At 39.0% G+C, this 20478-nt stretch overlaps 1 protein-coding gene across 8 annotated transcripts in view; it reads right to left on the reverse strand.

The window, feature by feature from the left end:
- cadpsb (Ca2+-dependent activator protein for secretion b) overlaps positions 1-20478 on the reverse strand; it is a 195616-nt gene that overhangs the window by 39034 nt on the left and 136104 nt on the right. For 2 of the 8 annotated variants that reach the window (XM_057846575.1, XM_057846571.1), the window contains exons 17-20: positions 15163-15195; positions 10584-10690; positions 7614-7643; positions 539-695 (exon numbers count right to left, since the gene is read on the reverse strand). In XM_057846575.1, coding sequence (XP_057702558.1) covers positions 539-695; positions 7614-7643; positions 10584-10690; positions 15163-15195 — 327 coding nt within the window. Of the gene's footprint in view, positions 1-538; positions 696-7613; positions 7644-10583; positions 10691-15162; positions 15196-15947; positions 16017-20478 lie in introns of all 8 variants that reach the window. The other 6 variants (XM_057846576.1, XM_057846572.1, XM_057846578.1 and 3 more) reach the window with 4 other exon arrangements.

Below are 20478 nucleotides of genomic sequence, written 5' to 3' on the forward strand. Positions count from 1 at the left end.
AATTATTGCCATCAACATTTACCATGAATTATTTGAAATTGAGGCTTGTAAGTCTATTATGTCATTATAGCTTAGCTAAATAGCTAGCAATAATGATCTATTTTTAGATGTCATATAAAACAAATGATGAATGTTTTTCATTCCGGGAGTGATGAAATCATCACTTTTTGAACATGATTACACGGGGAGAAAATCAACCACGTTAAAGTTGTTTTTCTTGTGGTTATAGACTGACTTGCAACATGTGTTAATTTACAGCTGATTCTCAATCACTTGGAAATGTTGTTCCTAGTTTTTTTACATTTTACAATTGTATTAAAAACTTTAAAATTGAAAGATGTTTCATTGTGAAACATTTTAGAAATGCCTTTAATTATATGTAATATATTTTTAAAAAAGTGTTTTATTAGCAGCAAATTAAGATATAAAGATTTACAATGATACTGGCTGATAAGAAGTTGGTGAATAGCAACTTTCCTTGAAAAATCATGTTTAGAATCTAGATGTAAATGTAAATAATACCATTTAAAAGTCTTACAGTCTGTTCGAAGGAAATCGTTCAGAAGCTGGAAGAGCGGGAAACTGTCCCAGCTCTCGGGCGACTGGATCTCCAGAGCGGCATCCATGTCAATGGCATAGAGGGCCAGGAAATTTTCAGCGTGCTCCACCATGAGGTCAGTCCACCATGCAAACGCCTGAAAAGAGAGCCAAAGGAAACAAGAAGCAGGTGAAACGCGCCACGAGGACGGAGAACACAGCCGGGCTGCTTGTCAAAAAGGAAACCTCCTGGATCCTATTCAACACATTAATACATAGACTTTTTATTTCATAAAGTCCACTGTACACATATAGGATGCACGTTTATGCCCCTGATATTGACACATTTAATTTGCATTAGGTTTAAAGTGAACACCAAGAATGGCAAGTCAGACGGATTTCTTCCATGTGTAAGATACATACATGGCAAGTCAGTCTGATATTCTGTGGTTTGGGCTGGATTTCAAACTTGATGCTAGAAGTGGGGCTAACAAGCACTGACTGAATCTGAATCACACTGTTGGTTGTAGTCAATTTGTAGTTCTCAAACTATCATGCCATGCAGCCACAACAACTGCAGTTTTTGTGTTAAAAATCTAAGAGTCCTTGTTGTATTGTCTTGTACAGAGAACAAAAGCTAAAACCGTTTGAAAGATTTGCGGAGTTGATTCTGCCTTTGACTCTGTGTGCAAAGTTGTGCAAAGTTTGGCGTTCTCTCGTGCTTGGAACGACACTTTACGATGTACAAGCAATAGCAGGACACTGAAAAAAGTCCCATCTAGTCCCCGACAGCAGCAGAATCAGGTATCGGAGAAAAAAAAATGCACAACCCCTTCCAAAACTCCCAGGAGTGTAAAAATGTCCCGCCTCGCGTGCTATGATTCATGAGTTGATATTGGACCGGAATGGAAATCCAATTGAAACCACAGAATTCGAGACTGACTTAGCATGTACCTTATACATGGCAAAAGTCAGGCTGGCTTGCCAGGCTAGTGAACCCCACCTTTACTGCCATTTGCTTTCTACAAATTTGCATTTCATTTTTTTCTTGTGAAATTGATTCTATGGTGTTATCTGAAAAACTCACTGTGTCTCATATTTGTCATTTTTTAACTGTGAAAGATGCTACAAGACATCATATATTTGAATACATCCCAACTGAAAGATCAAGACAAATCTTGCAGGGGTTAAATTTAGTTGGGGTTGTTTGTGGAAGCAAGTTCACGGTGCTATTTGTTTGAATCACCTGTAAACAAGCAAACTGAAATGTCGTCAATCTCTAGGTAACTTTAAAGGAATGTTTAAGTGTCTTGTGGCCATAGTGTGTTGTACATTTTCTGTACATACGTATATGGACATCATGCATGGCAATACATAGTGCATTTCCGGTAGAAAAGTCAGAGGGCATAACAGTTTCTACTGTAAATATGCTGCGGGCTAACAGGACACCATCCGACTGAAAACCAAACTGTTGTTAAATGTCTGCTAATCTGGAGTTGGTTAAATACTAACAGTATATTCAATACTTGGGTGCAAATTATTCAAGTGGAGAATGACATTAAAACGTCATACTTTTCAAACAGGCATGAAAATGGGTCAGGGGTTAAAAAGGTGAAAAGGGTGTGGAGGAAATATGTTCCGGTACACTGTACAACTAGGAGCTGTCCCAAACGACTAATTTTATCCCGATTAGTCAGACGACTATTTTTACGATTAGTCGACTAATCTAATATATATATACATATATATATACATATATATATATACACATATATATATATATATATATATATATATATATATATATATATATATATATATATATATATATAGACCCTACCCACGTGACGTCACAACTCCGCTCTCCTGAATGGTACCGCCCACTTGTCCGTCAAAACATAGTGTTAACCTGTTACGGCTACGTACATTTCTCCTATTTACGGCGTGTTTTTCTGCTCCTTAACATTATTAATCAAAATGGTGAAGGCGTGTGTGGCTGTTGGTTGCACTAACAGAGAAGATGGAAGGAGAGACTTGAAGTTTTACCGTATTCCGAGGGATCCAAAGAAGAGAGCAAAATGGACGGCTGCAATTCGACGTGAAAACTGGGCACCAAAAAATCACCACAGACTATGTAGTAGTCATTTTATATCCGGTAAGATGCATTTAAGATATACTTAGAGGGTTTTGGGCTGACAAATAACCACAATTAAGATCATTGCGAGGCTAATCGCCGACAACATACGACGTAGTACGACATAGTTTCAAATTCAAGATGTTTGTGACTTCCCTTTCTTCCACCATCGTTATTTTTTGAATAATATTTAGCTGGTACCAAGTGAAAGAAACTGGCCTCGTCTACGGGGCTGACAAATAACCACAATTAAGATCATTGCGAGGCTAATCGCCGACAACATACGACGTAGTACGACATAGTTTCAAATTCAAGATGTTTGTGACTTCCCTTTCTTCCACCATCGTTATTTTTTTAATAATATTTAGCTGGTACCAAGTGAAAGAAACTGGCCTCGTCTACGGGGCTGACAAATAACCACAATTAAGATCATTGCTAGGCTAATCGCCGACAACATACACGTATGTATGTAGTGAGAGTGCTATCGCTAAACCATATAAACATTAAAAGCCTTAACTCCATTGACAAACGACATGAAATACATTAGACTTGACAGTGGATGTTAGCAATAACAAAAGATTTTGAATTGAAAATTTCGTAACTCACCTTTCCAAGAAAAAGATAGATTCCTGCCGAATTTTCGTGGACGAGGACCTGTTTCACCCAACCAGCAACGAAGTATTTATAAGCATCCAAGCTCTTAAAGTTTTTCAAACTTTCGTGAGAATAGGCTGATTTTGTGTGGACAAGATAATTGTACAGTTCAGGGTAGCTAGCAGATGTCAGGCAAATACGGCTGAGACAGCGGGTCGAAAAACATCGATTTGGGCATCAAATATGGATCTGGCGACTGTATAGAACGAAGCTTTTCCACATAACGCTTTTTATGCAACACATCCAGTGAGTTTACGGCCTCAGAAAGCACCGGGTCTTCCATGAAATGCATTTTAAATTCCTCGATCAATTGAAAACAATGCTAATACAGAGACAAAATGACGGACAAGTGGGCGGAACCTCATAGCGAGCACGTGGTTTTGTGACGTCGGTGGGTAGGGTATATATATATATATATATATATATATATATATATATATATATATATGTTTTTTTTTTTTTTTTTAACTAATTTAGCAATGACATTTTTGATGACGCTTATTAATTCACAAAAACATTTTGGAACACTTAAGTTCTTTATTAAATCACAAATAAGCAATGAGGTCAAATGCTGATAGCTTTAAGTAGTGCAAAAGCATGGAATGTAAACAGATTCAGAACACTGACTTCGCCTTTCCAACATGATTCAAAACAATTCTTAAAAAAATATATCTAGCATTAATATTATAGTATACTACTATATAATAATAGCATCATGATCACTGCCAATCAGATTTTTCATAAAGGGTGTCATTTTAAAGCTATTCTTAGTCTAGAATCTGAATTCTGAAGTATGTGGGATTAACTCCAGAAATTGTTATTTATATGATAAAAATGACGTTCTTTTATTTTGAAATGTTCACCGGAAGTACATTCACTATACCGCTAACAGGAAGCTTTACACTCCGCAATCTTTTTGTCATTGCATGTGGTGTCAGTAATCTTTTTTTTTTTTTTTTTTTTCCATTTTTTTGGTCTGCAAATGCTGTTAACCAGTGATTTTTCATGTTTGAAGTGTCACCTTTTAACCGCAAGTTTGCGTTTTGGAGAAGACTGCCAATGTTTTGTAGCAGGCTAAAGTAGGTTGTCTTTTTTCCCCATTAGCCTCAATGTAGAAATGATAACGTTTACAGTGTTTGATATAGATGTGTTTCCTTATTTTGTATGTCTGAACTTTAATTCTACGGCATGTTGATGACAAATAAACATCTGTGAAAAGAACTGGAGTCTTGTACGCCATCAACATGCATGTGTGCACGCACGCACAAATGTATGCACGCACTCGACGATAAAACGCAGCCGTGAAAATTGCCGCTCTCATTTTTATTTACCGTCCGATAAATCGACTCATTGCATATCGCGACAGGCTTAGCAACTTCGATAAAGCATGTTGTTAGTTAGTTAGATGAACTTACAATCTGCCAGCTTGAAATTGTCTCCTGTCGTCTTCCAAAATTACAACTGGTTGACGGCACGTAAGGTGTTGATTCACGGCCGACGTGCAGCCAACTTGACATTGAAGAGACAGGACACACCAGTGTACTCTCCTTTGTTTCGTTGAAATGAGTCAATGTTTTGGCCACTCTGGGGCGCTTGTTTGGCTTTGTGCCACTTTCCCTGCTTCCATTCTAAGCGTCCGACATGAAAAAAAATCTCCTGCAACCCCCCACCCCCCTTTACAAATATTCTCCTCGTCGGATCTACACAATTCATGTTGGTCACCCTTTTTGACTTCAAAACGGCAGCCGAAAAGTGAGAGATTTTCATGCCTGTTCAAAGATGTGGAGATAGATTCTCCAGTCAAAACCGCAGTGTGACAACTGTGTTCAGCATGAACTTGCTTTAGATTTTAAACATTTTTAATGTTGTCGCTGAGAAGTTAACGTGCCACCTACGAACACAGAATTGCCTTGTGCATCGAGTCTCTCATAAATACTTGAACTGCGGTATCCCCAAACATGTTAAAACTGTCGTGAGAAGTGATTTTACATAAATCACATTCCAAGATGGAGTCAAATCAATACTTTCATATCCAACCGACATTGACCTGAGCACAAAGTTTTTGAGTCAATAACCAAAGATAGTCTCCCAGTGAAAGTCTGTAAATAGGTACAGTAAATATGTCAGGGAAAGCTGTAGTTTGCAGCGGGTATAGAAGCGCACCGCGTCATACTGAGAGGTGTTTTTTTTTGTGTGTGTGTGTGTGTGTGTGTGTGGAGGGGGAGACAACAATTGTAACACCTCGCAGTACAATACAGTGTGCAGGAGATGCTCCATGCTAGTGAAACAACATGCTCTTAAACTCTGTATGTGTTGGATTTTTATAATAAAGGGCAGCATGTTGGCGCCTTCTTCTACTGGTGACAGTGTCTTAGGGCGCTTTCACACTAGCACTGTTTGGTCCGTTTTAAACGGGCCAGAGTCCTTTTATATCCGAACTCAGGTCCACTCAAAAATCGTGTGTTTCAGTCCACATTAAGCGCACCCTGCTTCGCTTGTGAATGCAACCGGAGCAGGGTGCGCTTTTGCTATTTTATGTGTAGCGTCACAGCCTGCTCCAGGCTGTTGACGCTACACGCAAGGCATCCTTGGAAGCGGAGGTACAGTGTGCACGCTATACAAAATTAACAATGATAAGATGGCAGATGATTAATCATGGCCAAATTTTGTTGTGCTGTGCTAAGCAGTTGCATTTGATACACAGAATCAGGTTCTAATTTGGCGGCTGTGTTTTGCATGCTGTTCCTGTAAAGACCGTGTGAGAGTGACAGTGGCCGAGAATGGCGGAGCCTCCTGCGGTGGCCGTTTCGTGAGTTTTGTGCTACTGGAATTGGTGACAATTTGACAGTGGAAAAGTTACAAAGTGAGAGCGATTGCACGCCTGTGTGACTTGGGGTACCACGCGGTTCCCTTTCGTGGTTTAATTTTCCCCTATACATTTTTTACATACCCCAGTTCACTCGGCATAGAGTCGGGAGGGAGCGACCCAGCCACTGGTCGAGCGGCGACGTAATTTATGCTACATTACGTGCGTGCAGCGTCACAGTGTGGTGGTGTATTTCCTCTTCTATTTGTCCAATCAATCAACGAGTGTGCCTTTCGTCCACGTGATGCTGCTCAGAAAGTTCAGTTGGTGCAGTGGGAATGCTGAATCATTTCAACAAGTCATTTGGAAATGTTGTTGAGTGGTAGCTCTCTAACCGGAACCTGGTCCTCTTGGTCTAATGTGAAAGCGCCCTTACAGATTTGGAGGTTTTTCTCATGCTTATGTGCCACTTCCCTGCATGCTTTGCTGCCAAGCTACAAAGAGAGGATCTGGGTCACCATTCACATCAGCCATAGACAAAATCTCGAAGCCCACTTAGTGTCAATGTCTCTCATTACATGCATTTCATCTTCTTCAGATCCTTTGCTTTAGTGCAAAGCATCTCTGATTATCGAGGTTGGACCTTCCATTCAGACTTCTCATTTGCCTCCCAGTGTTTCCGAAGTATGCTGCAGTGATTTGCCGCATCTTGATGTTGCTCACCCACTGCAGTTTGCAGTCCTACTTACCTGTCCACTTACCAAGCACGGTGAGCTAAAACAAACACTAGCAGCAAAAACAAGCAGCAAAACAAAGCTCTTTACCAAATTAGAGGAGAAATTGGGGGGTGGGGGTGGGGGCTCTCCCAAACTTTGGTTATTATCGTTCAGGAGTGCGTACCAGCCGGTACAGTGCTTAGTCAATGCAATCAGTCCAGAGGGGACATGCACATGACTCATACTCATTCAGTGTAATTACATACCTCTTTTCCCTGCATGGACAGGCATCAATCACAGTAAGAAGACATTAAGATGATAAAGATTGCACTTTTGAAGTGCTTTTGTGTGTGTGTGGTGAACTTAGACAGCAGAGGGAGTGATGGAGTAAGGAGCTTAGTGCGGAATAATGTTTGGACAAGAGCGGACATTAATTGTCAGATGGAGCAGGAACACAATTATGGTGGATCAAAGTCTGAGGTTCACATGGAGCATACTCGTTCATACTGGTTCAGCATGCTGTTGGGAGAGCAAGGAAACCTCTTTATGGCCCGATGAACATGCGATATGATCACAGTCATGTTGTGCAAGCTCCTCTTATTCGCCTAGGTTACCGAGCCCACCCGTCGATACAGCTTCAGCTACAGCTTCTTGCCATAGTGGCACGCATGCCATACAAAAGGGGCGGTGGGGAAGGGTTGGTGGGTTGGGTTTGTGCGTGACGGGGACTGAAGAGGGAAGGAGGGAAAAAATCAAAATACTGTACCGATTGATCTGCAGAACTTGTGACTGCCGCCTGTCAAGCATATTCAAAGAGATACAATAAATCTGCAAGATCTACATGTTGCGATAGGATCACACTGGATCATCAAGCTTTTTATCTGCTCAAGCTGTTGGTAGTGAAGTGACCTTCTTGTTGTAAATTGTAAATATCAAGCGCTCACAAAAGTCACAAAAGTGAATAAATATGAATGACACCAAATCGACCTATGTCAAACAAATATAGAAAAATGCACACAACATTCCATTGCCATTCTTGAGTTTACATCACAAACAACCAATTTTCCAAAAATAGAAAGAGGTCGCAAACTCTACTGTAAAATAGCATTTTGTTTTGTTTTTTTAAATCTTGAATCGTAAATTAATGGATTTTCCTTAAATAAATAGACAATCTAATCCTCTGAACACATTTAAACAAAACAAAAAAATCCCTTGGCGTATATCGATATAAGCAACTACAATTAATGCAATAGTAATATTTCTAATTTAAAAAATCCAAAACATCTTTTAAGATTCACTTAAAAAAAAAAAAAAAAAAAATCAAATGCAGGTAGTCCCTGGGATACGACGTACCCAACTTATGTGAAGTCCACTTTATGACGCTGAAGTCTCGTTTATTTTATTTAATTTTATTTATTATTATTATTATTATTTTTTTTTTTAATAATGTTGACTTTTGTTTTGTGATGCATGCTTTTATCATGGCACAGGAAGCGTAGAGCAGGTAGTACTTCCAAATGCAAGTAAGAGCGCGAAGAAGAATGTATCTGCGCACACATAGAAGAGCGCACGGACACGCTTACACACGGGGAAGAGCACGGGGGGGGGCTCTGCGCGCACATTTGTTGCTTGTGAAGCATCCACAGAGGCAACACCTGCATATAAAACCTTTTATACTGTTTATTGTGCATTTTCAATTGTGGTCAAGTACTTGGGCGAGTTTATATTATTGTTTTTGATTATGTGCGGACTCTAACTGATGTATAGACTTCATAATGGTATTGACGGGTCAGATCGATCATGCACTGTGCCTCGCCTTCAAGTAGGGGGCCGCCACATCAAGAGGAGCTATTCACAAGCACACGCACGCAGCGATTTAACGCCGAATTTGTGTTGAAAAAGTATGAAAGCTGTACCGCATACAAACAGAAAGGATTATCTCAGGAGTAATTTGCTCGAGGATTCAAGGTAATTATTATATTTTTCTACCATGCATGCATTTTGAAACGTTTTGAAAAAAATCAATGGGAGAAATTAGTCGCTACTGCATTGGCATCATAGTTTGCAATATTTACGTAAAATAAATGCTAACTGCACATTTTTTTCTTTTTTGCTTTTAACCAAGAATCGAGACTGTTTTACGTGCATATCTAGAAGGAATTCGGGATTGGAGCATTTACTCACAATAACTTTCACCGGAAAAGTTCTGTTTACAGAAGGCGGCCTCTAGCTTCATTCACTAACAGACGAGCATTGTACTTCGACATATTTACATAAAATAAATGCTAACAAATTTTTTTTTTTGCTTTTAACCAAGAATTGAGACTGTTTTACGTCCATATCTATAAAGATTTCGGGGATTTAAGCATTTATTCAAAATAATTTTCACCCAAAAAATCTCTGTTTACATAAGACAGCCGCTAGCTACATTCACTAAACGACTAGCATTGTACTTCGACATATTTACATAAAATAAATGCTAACTGCACATTTTTTTTGCTTTAACCAAGAATCGGGACTGTTTTACATCCATATCTAGAAGGAATTCGGGGATTTGAGCATTTATTCACAAAAATTGTCAGCAGAAAAGCTCTGTTTACAGAAGGCGGCCACTAGCTACATTCACTAACAGACTAGCATTATACTTCGACATATTTACGTAAAATAAATACTAACTGCACAGTTTTTTTTTTTTTTTTTTTTTTTTGCTTTTCACCAAGAATCGAGACTGTTTTACTTGCATATCTAAAAAAAAATTCAGGGATTTAAGCATTTATTCACAAGAATTTTCGACGAAAATAGCTCTTTGTCTGTTATTCCACTCAGTCAGCTTTGACGGCCTTGCCAACAATGCAGGCCCCCTATTTATCGGCCCTGCGGCCCTGCGCCTCATGTCCTGTCAATACAGTATGAAGTCTATGACTGATACATGCTAATCATTTGTGTGGATTGTTGTTGCTGTATCAGCTGCTAGTTATAAACGCAAATATGAATTTCTGTTATTGAACATGAAAGGGATTTAATTGCATTTTTATTTTAGTTTAATTCTGCAAGTGTTGATATCATCAGCAGCTTAAAAAAGTCAGCAAACCACACGGATGTCTGTCATCGGAGCTTAGCTCACTGTCTAGCTAGGGCTTAGCTCCAACGTCTTGGCGGGGATGGTACAATGACGTATTATACATGTTTTTGGATAGTTATTTGGAGGTTTGGGAGGTTCTTAGGGGTACTTAAAGGGTTCATTCCGACTTATGCGGAAGTTCGGGTTATGTCGCCAGCAAAGGAACGGAACTCGTTCGTAACCTGGGGACTACCTGTAGTCATATACACGAAAAGGTATCGACAATCAAATTTAAATATAAAAAAAAAATTGTGAAATCTTGTAACTCTTAACTTATATTTCATGGCATAAGAAAATTGTGAATTATCTTTGAACGTCTTCCTGTAAACTGTTGGACACGTTAAAACGTACATTTTTTCAAATATGTTAAGTTATAATACAATCATACATTCTAATGCACTTTGGGATGGACTCTGGACACCACTGGCTTAATTTCAGCTGTGGTAAGTCTGCACTTACTCATCTTAAATTTGTATCAGGGAATGCTATTTTAGCAACAAAAAGATTCAAGCAGTTTTATTTATAGAAGACTTCTGCCACAATCTTGCTCAGCAAGATAAGCGTTGGAAGAATAGAGTGCACATGCACTCGGAGAAGGAGCGGCTGATCACCCACCTCGGCGTGATGCTCCTGGTTCTGCTGAAGGACCTCAATGACTAATTCTGCCAGGCGAATGGTTTCCTCCAGTTTTTTGGCCGGTGTGACTAAGCGGCCTACATTCTCTGAGGCAAAAGAATGAGGGCGAGGGAAGAGTGGTTAGTGTCAGGACAAGGCAAAAGGGGAGGATGCTGTGAATTTTTCGACTAGATTGAAAAAATAAATCATAAACTAAGTGCGTGCACTGTGATATTAATTCCAAAAAACAGGATTTTCTCACTTCCAACGCATGTAAGGTAGCAGGACATAGAGCAAACGTGACATTGACAGGGTGTCAAGCACATGTGAAGTCAACACAGAAATGGAAGTGCAACATCATATGAAGAAAATGCACACGGAACAGTTGCATTGAGTAAGCATTAGGATTTGGAGCTGTTTCATCGAACTAGCAAAGAAAAAAAGAACAATGTACCGTATTTCTCGGACTATATGTCTGTCGCACCTGAGTATAAGTCGCACCAGCCATAAAATGCCCAACGAAGAGGAAAAAAACATATATAAGTCGCACCAGAGTAAAAGATGCATTTTTGGGGGAAATTCACCTGATAAAATCCAACACATAGAATAGATCTGTCATCTTGAAAGGCAATTTCAAATAAAAATAAAATGGAGAACAACATGCTGAATAAGTGTACAGTATGATAATGTTACATGACGCATGAACAACGAAATGCGAACGTGGCCGGTATGTTAACGTAACATAGCTATTAAGAGTTATTCAGTTAACTATAGCATAAAGAACATGCTAACAAGTTTACTAAACCACCAATGTCACTCCAAAACCCCAAAATAACATGTGAAATTATTTAATAATATGTTCATAATTTCACACAGAAGTCGCTCCAGAGTATAAATCGCACCCCCAGCCAAACTATGAAAAAAAACTGCGACTTATAGTCCGAAAAATTCGTTAAATTGGAATACAGAAAACATAAATAACAACAGAGACAAATGTGTACATCTTTTCATGAACTCTAAAAATTCCCAAAAATCTGATGGAGAGTCTATATTTTATCAACAGTTCCAAGTCATGTGCTTATCAATTGCTAAACAGGCGGATGTCATGACACTCAAACAGTGAAATGATACACATTATTTTGAATGGCCACGTAAATTAAGAGGGGAAAAAATGATTAAAAGCCAAGATGTTTTAATTATTGATCAATTAGGTATGTCTTACTGCATACATGGTTTAAAATTTAAAAACAAAACAAAATTGAAAAACCAGATATTTCACATTTTCTTAGTTTAAAATACGAAATAAAACGAATTAGATAACTTGCAACATACTTGTTATTTTTTTGCATGATTACATTGAAAATAATGCTGTCGAAGTCAATAAAAAATGTTTTCACTGATTTGGGAATAATAACTGTTACATGACCGTCATTATTTCACTTTTCCTATTTGCTTCTATGTATATAAGATGAGTAGTTAGTAACATAAGGTATAAAGTCATTTAAATTTCAGTTGGTTAAGCTAGCACATGTTTGAGTGTTCATTACATAAAAAAGGTCTTTCTCAATACCATGCATATAGTATATTATAACTTTGTATAATATACATTTTGGAGGATTTGCTACATAAAAATTGACCACTCTGGGCATGCATGCATATATTTTGTATGTATAATGTATATTGTACAGCATAAATTACAGTATGTTTTTCTGGGCTTGAAGGTAATATAATTACACTGTGTAGTATGTATATACAATATTTATATCCATGTGTTTGTGTGCATATGTATACACTGTGTATATGTAAAAGTGTACTAACAGTGCCATTAAAAAAGTAATAGCCCCCTTTTGTAAACATGTGTTGTAAATATCAAACAAATATAACCAACTAGACATAAAATTGAATTGTTATTCATTCAGTCATCTTTTGAGCCGCTTAAACAGTTAAAGAAATACTAGTATATACAGTGTATATATATATATATATATATATATATATATATACATAAATGGTAATTTGGACGGTGCATGGTGGAAGAGTGGTAATCACGTCCGCCTCACAGCCCTGAGATTGTTGGTTCAATCCCGCATGCGGCTCGCCATATGGAGCTTGTGTGCTCTTCCCGTGCCTACGTGGTACTCTGGCTTCCTCCCAGATCCAAGAAACATGCATGGTAGGCTGATTAAACACTCCAAATTGTCTCTAGGTCTGAGTGTTGTCTCTATGTGCCCTGCGATTGGCTGGCAACCTGCTCAGGGTGTACTCTGCCTCCTGCCTGTCGTTAGCTGGGATAGGTTCCCTGTGAGGATAAGTGGCAACGAAGATGAATGAATGAATGAATATTAAGGGGGGGGTAGCTAGCTATAGCTAATGGATCTTGCTTCCCTTAACCGAATAGCTTTTGAAACGTTGCCATTGCATTTGCAAACTAGCATTCTCTATAATTGTCATGAGTCTCTCATATCCCTGTGGAGATATTTTGGCCAATTCTTCCTTGCTGATTTGTTTTAATTTAGAAAGATTGGAGTGTTTCGAAGCCTGGAGAGACTTTTAAAGGGGGGGTGGTGCAAAATTGACTTTTTTGAGCTTTTCATCGTGTTATGTGGTCATTCCCTTGTTAAAAATACTAATAGTTGTTTTCTGAACCATTCACCTGTGTTTGAAAATTCATCGTACAGTGTATCACAAAAGTGAGTACACCCCGCGTTTCTGCAGATATTTAAGTATATCTTTTCATGGGACAACACTTACAAAATGACACAATGAAAAGCAGTCTGTGTGGAGCTTCTATAATTGAGTTAATTTATCTCCCCCTCAAAATAACTCAAAATATAGCCATTAATATCTAAACCCCTGGCAACAAAAGTGAGTACACCCCTTAGTAAATACATACATCCCTAAATGTCCAAATTGCCCGCCCGTCTCATCAGACCATAGGACATGTTTCCAGTAATCCATGTGCTTTGTTGACATGTCCTCGCAAACTGCTTGCGGGCTTTCTTGTGTACCGTCTTCAGAAGAGGCTTCCTCCTGGGGTGACAGCCATGCACACCAGTTTGATGTAGAGTGCGGCATGTGGTCTGAGCACTAACAGGCTGACCCCCCACACCTCTTCAATCTCTGCAGCAATGCTGACAGCACTCCTGTAATGAGTCACATGACATTTTGGAGGGAAAATGACAAGCAGTACTCAATTTGGACAGCTAGGTATGTGCATTTTTTCACAGGGGGTGTACTCAGTTTTGTTGCCAGGGGTTTGGATATCAATGGCTATATTTTCAGTTATTTTGAGGGGAAAATAAATTAACTGTATTATATAAGCTTCACACAGACTACTTTTCATTGTGTCATAGTTTCATTTTGTCAGTGTTATCCCATGAAAAGATAAACTTAAATATCTGCAGAAATGCGAGGGGTGTACTCACTTTTGTGATACACTGTATTTCTCCATTCTACTGGTGGGAGCTGCTGAAACACTTGGTCCTACATAGCTCCGCCTTCAATGCATAGTACCTCCCCTACTTTGATGTGTGTACTATTCAGCTACTCCCACTGCATCACAGTTTCCCTCCCCCTTAAGTAAAATATGACAGCTCAGCTAACTCTTAGCACCTGTGCAGACAACTAAGTCCGAGGGCAACGCACACAGCTGCTTTGTTTAATGAAGTGATTTTGCAAAATTTCGAGGGGGAAATGGATACATGGGTGTGAAGAAGGGTGTTCTCTTTTCACACTTTCAAAGGATGACACGCTTCATCAGAAATGTTTGGACTTTATTTTGTGAACTAAGCCACCTCTCAAAATGACCGGCTCTGTTTAGGAATGGCATTTTAGCGAGGACTGCTTTCAGAACAAAAGTGTTAGGATTTGCTTCTTCCTAGGCCATGTCTACACGTAGAAGTGTATTTGGCAAAAAGAACTTTTTCTATGGTTTGGCCTATCATCCATACGCACACGCACATTTGGACATTGAAAATGAGGGTTCTTAAAAACTCCGTCCAGAGTGAAGTTGTTTGAATTCTGCGTTTGTGGCGCCATCGTGTGTCGATTTGTTGTCTACTTGTACGTCCAAGCCCTCGTGTTCAGATTTCTCTACCAAGTAAGTTTTGATACCTTTTGTTTGAACTTAAAGCACTTGCATGCCTTGTCTTTTGTTTTCCCTGCATTTGGGTCCTCCTCTCTACTCAAACGTGATAGAAAGCTCATTTGATAGCAGACTGATAAGCAGATTGTCGCCTGAAGATAAAGCTATCCCAACTCTCAAGAGCACTTAAATGAAAAATCCACAAGTAACCTGAATTTTGGGGATATATTTTTTTCATCTCAAATATTAAAGTGGGGAAACTTTGCAAAAAAGTAAGAAATTGAAAAGGAGACATTTTTTCCATGGCACTTGATTTCATGTACTTTATATACTCTATGTGTGCATAACATAGCACGTGTACATTGTATTTGTATCGTGTAATCCATGTACGCTTAAGCACAATGTCTTTTATGTGTAAATTTATTTGTATTTGTGCTGAGTGTTGAAACATGTTAAGATGTATATGTCTGAACCAAAAGCTAAACATGAGTTCACCTGGATCCTTCTGATCCTTTTGACCTTTCTCAACTTGAACGTGAAGAGGGAGAGAGAAGAGATGTTTAGTATTAGAGCGATTTTAGTTTGTTTTAACACTAAAAGGGGTGGGACGTTTAAAGATGCTGTTATCACCATCAGTCAATATGGGGGGGGTCTGGGCCCTTGCAAACACTGGTCTGGGCAACAAACACGTCACAAAACACATAATCAAAACAGTAATGTACCCTGTGAATGAAAAAAAGTGATAAAATGCTTATTAACAAATGTACAAAAGCTCCTGAAGACATACAGACATCTAGCAGAATTACACTGGACACACTGAGCAACTGGCGAAAGGTCAAGTTAGGACAAACAAACATTTAAAGCACTTCAAGTGAAAGCAGCCTTTAATGTTGTCCCATTAAGACTACCCCATTGTCCCATGTCTACCTGTTGGGCACGGCACATTACTTACACATACATGATCGGACCACATGACTGGAGGAGATATCAATGTAAGCAATGTAAAAATGCATTCAAGTCAAAGGAATGTGCATTGAAACCAAAAGAAAGAAGCTCACAGATCAGACTGCTCATTCATGTCCACCCAAGCAGATGGTTCTAATTATATCAATAAAAAAGACCCTGGCTGAGTCTGTGGTGCTTCTCGGATCTCACAACTGCTTCTTTGGACACTCAGTCTCACACATAAAGGCACAGATAATAAAAAACAAGCATGGCAGAGAGAGAAGAGGCCAAGTGTGGGATGAAGTGAGAGGAGGGTTTTGGATGAAGGTACTCACGGATGGTTAAATCCATCACTTGAGACGCCAAGCAGAAGACAGGGTGCTCAAACATTTCCCTCTTTTTCCCTACAAAAAAGGATCGGGGCATGCAAGAGGCTGGGGTCAAACGAGGGAATGCTGGAGGTGGGAAGCTGATGGGAAGCCGGCTGTCCGTGTGAGACTGGAAGTCAAATGCTTTTGGCAAATTGCAAAAAAAGAGGTGCCTCACGAGGACAGCTGGAGGTCAGCTGACATAGCAGAGCAAGATAGTAAGGCTGTCTCCTTAATATCTTTTCAGCACGCTGAGTAGTTCTTTTCAAGGCATAATATAACATCAGTGTGCGGTGGCGTAGCGAGGGATGCCAGCAGACAGGCCAAGCCAAGTACTTTGGGCCACTATTCTGCGGGCTTTTACCCAAAATTGGCAAAATTACTCAGACATAAGAAAGAATAAGTTCAGAAAGTCGGGTAAAAAAAAAAAAAAAGAGTGCAAGTAGAACAACTGGTCAATTCTTGTTTAAATTTAAAAATAAAAAATACGCTTCTTGAGTAATTAATTACAGATGCATTTTGAATGAAAACAATACCAATTTTGTTTACTTGGACTGGAATGAAGAAAAACTAATGTCACATTGTCATTTAAGAACTAGAGAGTAAGTTTAGCTGGAAGTTGATTAACCAATAAGGCTATTTTCACCTTTAGCCCTTCCGACCAATTTCATCAGAAAAAGTCCTAAATTTGATAACTGTAACCTAAGGCCTTGAAAAGGTCTCAAATTTTGTTTACAAGTCTTAAATTTTCCTTCTCAAATGTCTTAATTTTTCCCTGTCTTATCTGCGTGATAGAGCTAATAACTCTATAATAAGTAAACTAAAAAATAAAAGTAATGAACGTGTCGTAAAATTATTTTTCATTTTCTCCGGCTTTATCGATCTCTGACCGATAAATGCACGGTCGGAAAATTCAGATTTCCGTGTGGGAAAGAGCTGCAAGCCTCCGCACACATTTGTTACTTGTGAAGCATCAACAGAGGCAATACCTGTACATAACACCGTTTGTACTGTTTGTTGTGCCTTTTCAATCGATAACAATAACATCTGTCTTGTGCTGTTATTCTTAGTTATTTTGACAGATTATTTTGCATTATTCCATAAATGTATGCCAAAATAGGTGCAAGATTGGTCTTAAATTTCATTGGATGTGGTCTGGAAAAGGTCTTAAATTTGAATGGGAAAATCCTGGGGGAACCCTGTTCATGTAAAGCCGAGTTTTTACTGGAGATGGGGCCGATCTGATCCAGTATCTGGTGCAGATACAAGTTTAATTCATAAATCAGATGGGATCGGCCCAGTCTGTGAAAGTTTCCGATCCATGGTTAAGATGTATGAATGTACTCGTGCATAGCCTTCCACAGTCTTATTTTTATTTTGTCAACAGATACTCAATGCTAATGTTTGATTTCGGGTCCACTTTTGTGAGCAACGTCCGTTTCGCCAGTGTTCAAGACCATCACCTTACGTGAAGATGGAGTCTGCAGCGTTCGCCCAACATGATCTCGTGTAAATGACTGAGAAGGAATTTAACATACAGTGGGGAGACCAAGTATTTGATACACTGCCAATGGGTTTTCCCATTGACTGTGTATCAAATACTTGTTCTCCCCACTGTATACTTAGCACCAATCACATTGCTTCAAAGGGCTCCATTTTGGACATTTTTGGCTTGAAAAATTATTTTCTCTGAGAACCATGAAAAAGAGGTGCCCAAAATGAAGTGCTATCAACGCCCACGACAGTGCCAGATTGGAGTTAGAAGTCCTGAAATGTATTTTCTTCCAAAGATTTTCATAAATACCACAAAAGGTCACACTGAGCTGCACGGTGGATTGTGCCCGTCAACCCTCTTAAAAGTGCAGTGTTTTTAAGCTTTCACGGCAAATTTAGGGACTACTGCGCAGAACCGACATTAGGTTTTAAAGACATGGGGGCTTATGCCCCAGGTGCTCCACAGGATGTATGCAAACATTTCACACGAGCACTAAACTTAATAAAAAGCTGACAAAGAGAAATTATTCATTATTATTCATTTTGTCAGTTGTTTAAATACAGTACCGCAATAAAAACAAGTTATTAACACAGTTAAGAATTTTTATGCACAGCTCTATCAATGGCACACAGGTTATAAGATTATCCCAAATAAATAAGTTTTGTTACAGTTCTTATTTTGCTCTCCTGTTCTAGTCATCCCGCAATTTCTATGCTATTTAAACGTTTTCAAGTAAACTACTCACCTAAAGAATCTACCTGAAGACTATCGCCAATATATTTTTCATCATGAGCCAAAACCATTATCTACCAGGAGTTAAATCCCTAGATCAGTGGTTCTTAACCTGGGTTAGATCGAACCTCAGGGGTTGATCTGAGTCAGTCTAAGGGGTTCAGTGAAGGTTAAGACACACAGGGACCTATTTTTTGGAAGCTGACTAAATCCAGGTAAAGTGGGGTTTTTCACCAGGTTTTGGACTCGTTAGTCCCCAATTTGCTAGTCCTCTATCTGATGGGAGGAGAAACGGCTTTCCTCAGTGGAAGGTTGACTCTCACTTGGTATGAGGAAGTACAACAGACCTACGGGTGGCGTGCACTGCGTTGACAAAAAAAAAAAAAAAAAAAAAAAAAAAAAAAAAAAAAAAATTTGTATCACAATATATGCCATAAAAATAGTATGTGAGGCAATGATGCGATAGAATGAGAATGTCGACATGAAAAAATAAAATAAAATAGAAGCAGTCTGAAATGAATCGAGTTTAGTTTCATTTTCGGATGTGAAAAGCAAATAAAAAGGCAAAATTATTTGTTGTAAATTAACACTGCTTATTGGATTTGTGAGTTTTTTTTTTTTTTAACATAAGGAATTTGTGTATAAAGTTGGTGACCATTTTGTGCAGCGTGTTAGGGTCAGGGGTCGAGGTTAACGCAACCAAGCAGGTTTAAAGTGCATGTGACATGAAAAAGCATGTTTATTTCATAATACACGCGTTATTTTATGCTCCTGAATGATATGGACCGCTTGGATGTGTGTGGAAGCGATCGCTATATTTATTTAGTTTTTGTAATCCCGCGCCATGAAAATGAGTGACTTCCGGCTTCGGTCTTGCATTGAGGAGGAGGGCGCTGTGACGTGTATGGTAGAAGACGTCCTCTTCACTATAGTCTACTGTTGTGTATGAGGACGAAGGATTCAGCTGATTTTGCGGATTAATACGTTTTTCGCATCACGCCAGCCAAACGGCTGCAGAAAAATCATTCTCTATGAGGCAGAGGCGTGGATATTTACTGTGGGACCATTGGACTTACGAGGAAGTGAGTAAACATCTTGTTTTGTATTTTGTCAAATACGAATACAGCGAATGACAAAGTAAACATTACAAACTTTCTTTAAATAAAGGACTACTCACGTTTGATCATTGATAGGCATGTAAAAAGCTCTCCTCATGCACATTAGCAGCACGTTAGCTGCACAACAACTGCAGCCACCCTCCTCCGGGGAACAAACTGTAAATTGCTCTCCGCCGGGCGGTTTGCCGATCCGCAAAGACAATCGACAACCCAGTCGTCATGTCAAGTGTGATTTTCCGCTTCGAAGACTTTGAAACATCACTCGGTTCGGGTTAGCATGCCGGCTAGCTGTCATGCCTTTTGGTTTGTTTGCATTCTCCGAAGCCGGGGAAGGGAAATGACACATGTCCGATTTAGGTGTCATAAAATATCGTTCGGGAGGTGCGACAGTAAAGGTGAAGTCGACAGTTTTGACCATTATGGAGTAATTTTGCCATGTCGTCCTGAATAAATGCATTTTTATTATTTCATATTCCATTTACCACAAGACTTATTTGTCATGACCATGCCATTTATTTAGAAAATGGGGAAAATACTTGGATAAAAAGAATATCCTGTAAAAATATTGAAGTAAAGCGACAGAAACAATAATATTTTGCAGCTCTCTTCGTCACTTTTTCCTCGTTGTGAATAGTTCTCCCTCGACGGGCTGACTGGTCCTTCTCAAGCCATTTATATAGCTATTGGGGAAAAATACTTGGATAAAAAGAATATCCTGTAAAAATACTGCAGTAGAGAGACTGAAACAATGACATTTTGCGGCTCTCTTCGTCGCGTTTTCCTCGTTCTGAATAATTCCCCCTCAATGGGCTGAATAGTAAAACCAATGAGCCCAGTCTACCGCTGACGTCATCCACCTGTTGGGGACGCTAAAGCCATATAATGGTAGGCGTGGCTAACCGGCAGATTAAAAGTAACTAATTTCTCGTCATCTGCGCTTTGCTAAATGGTTGTATATAGTCGAATCGTCTCAAAATATGATTCTAATTCACAATATAATGCCATTTAAGAATTTTTTTCTCCTGTCATATGTTCTTTAATGTTGAACAATATAAGATACATTCCCCCAAATTTTAATGAAAAGTTCTAAGATATGCGCATTGGGTTTAGTGGTCTGATGATTCTGCAGACATAAAGATAAAAACATACATTT

The sequence above is a fragment of the Corythoichthys intestinalis genome, chromosome 9 (genome assembly GCF_030265065.1).
Source record: "Corythoichthys intestinalis isolate RoL2023-P3 chromosome 9, ASM3026506v1, whole genome shotgun sequence".
NCBI classification, from domain to species: Eukaryota; Metazoa; Chordata; class Actinopteri; order Syngnathiformes; family Syngnathidae; genus Corythoichthys; species Corythoichthys intestinalis.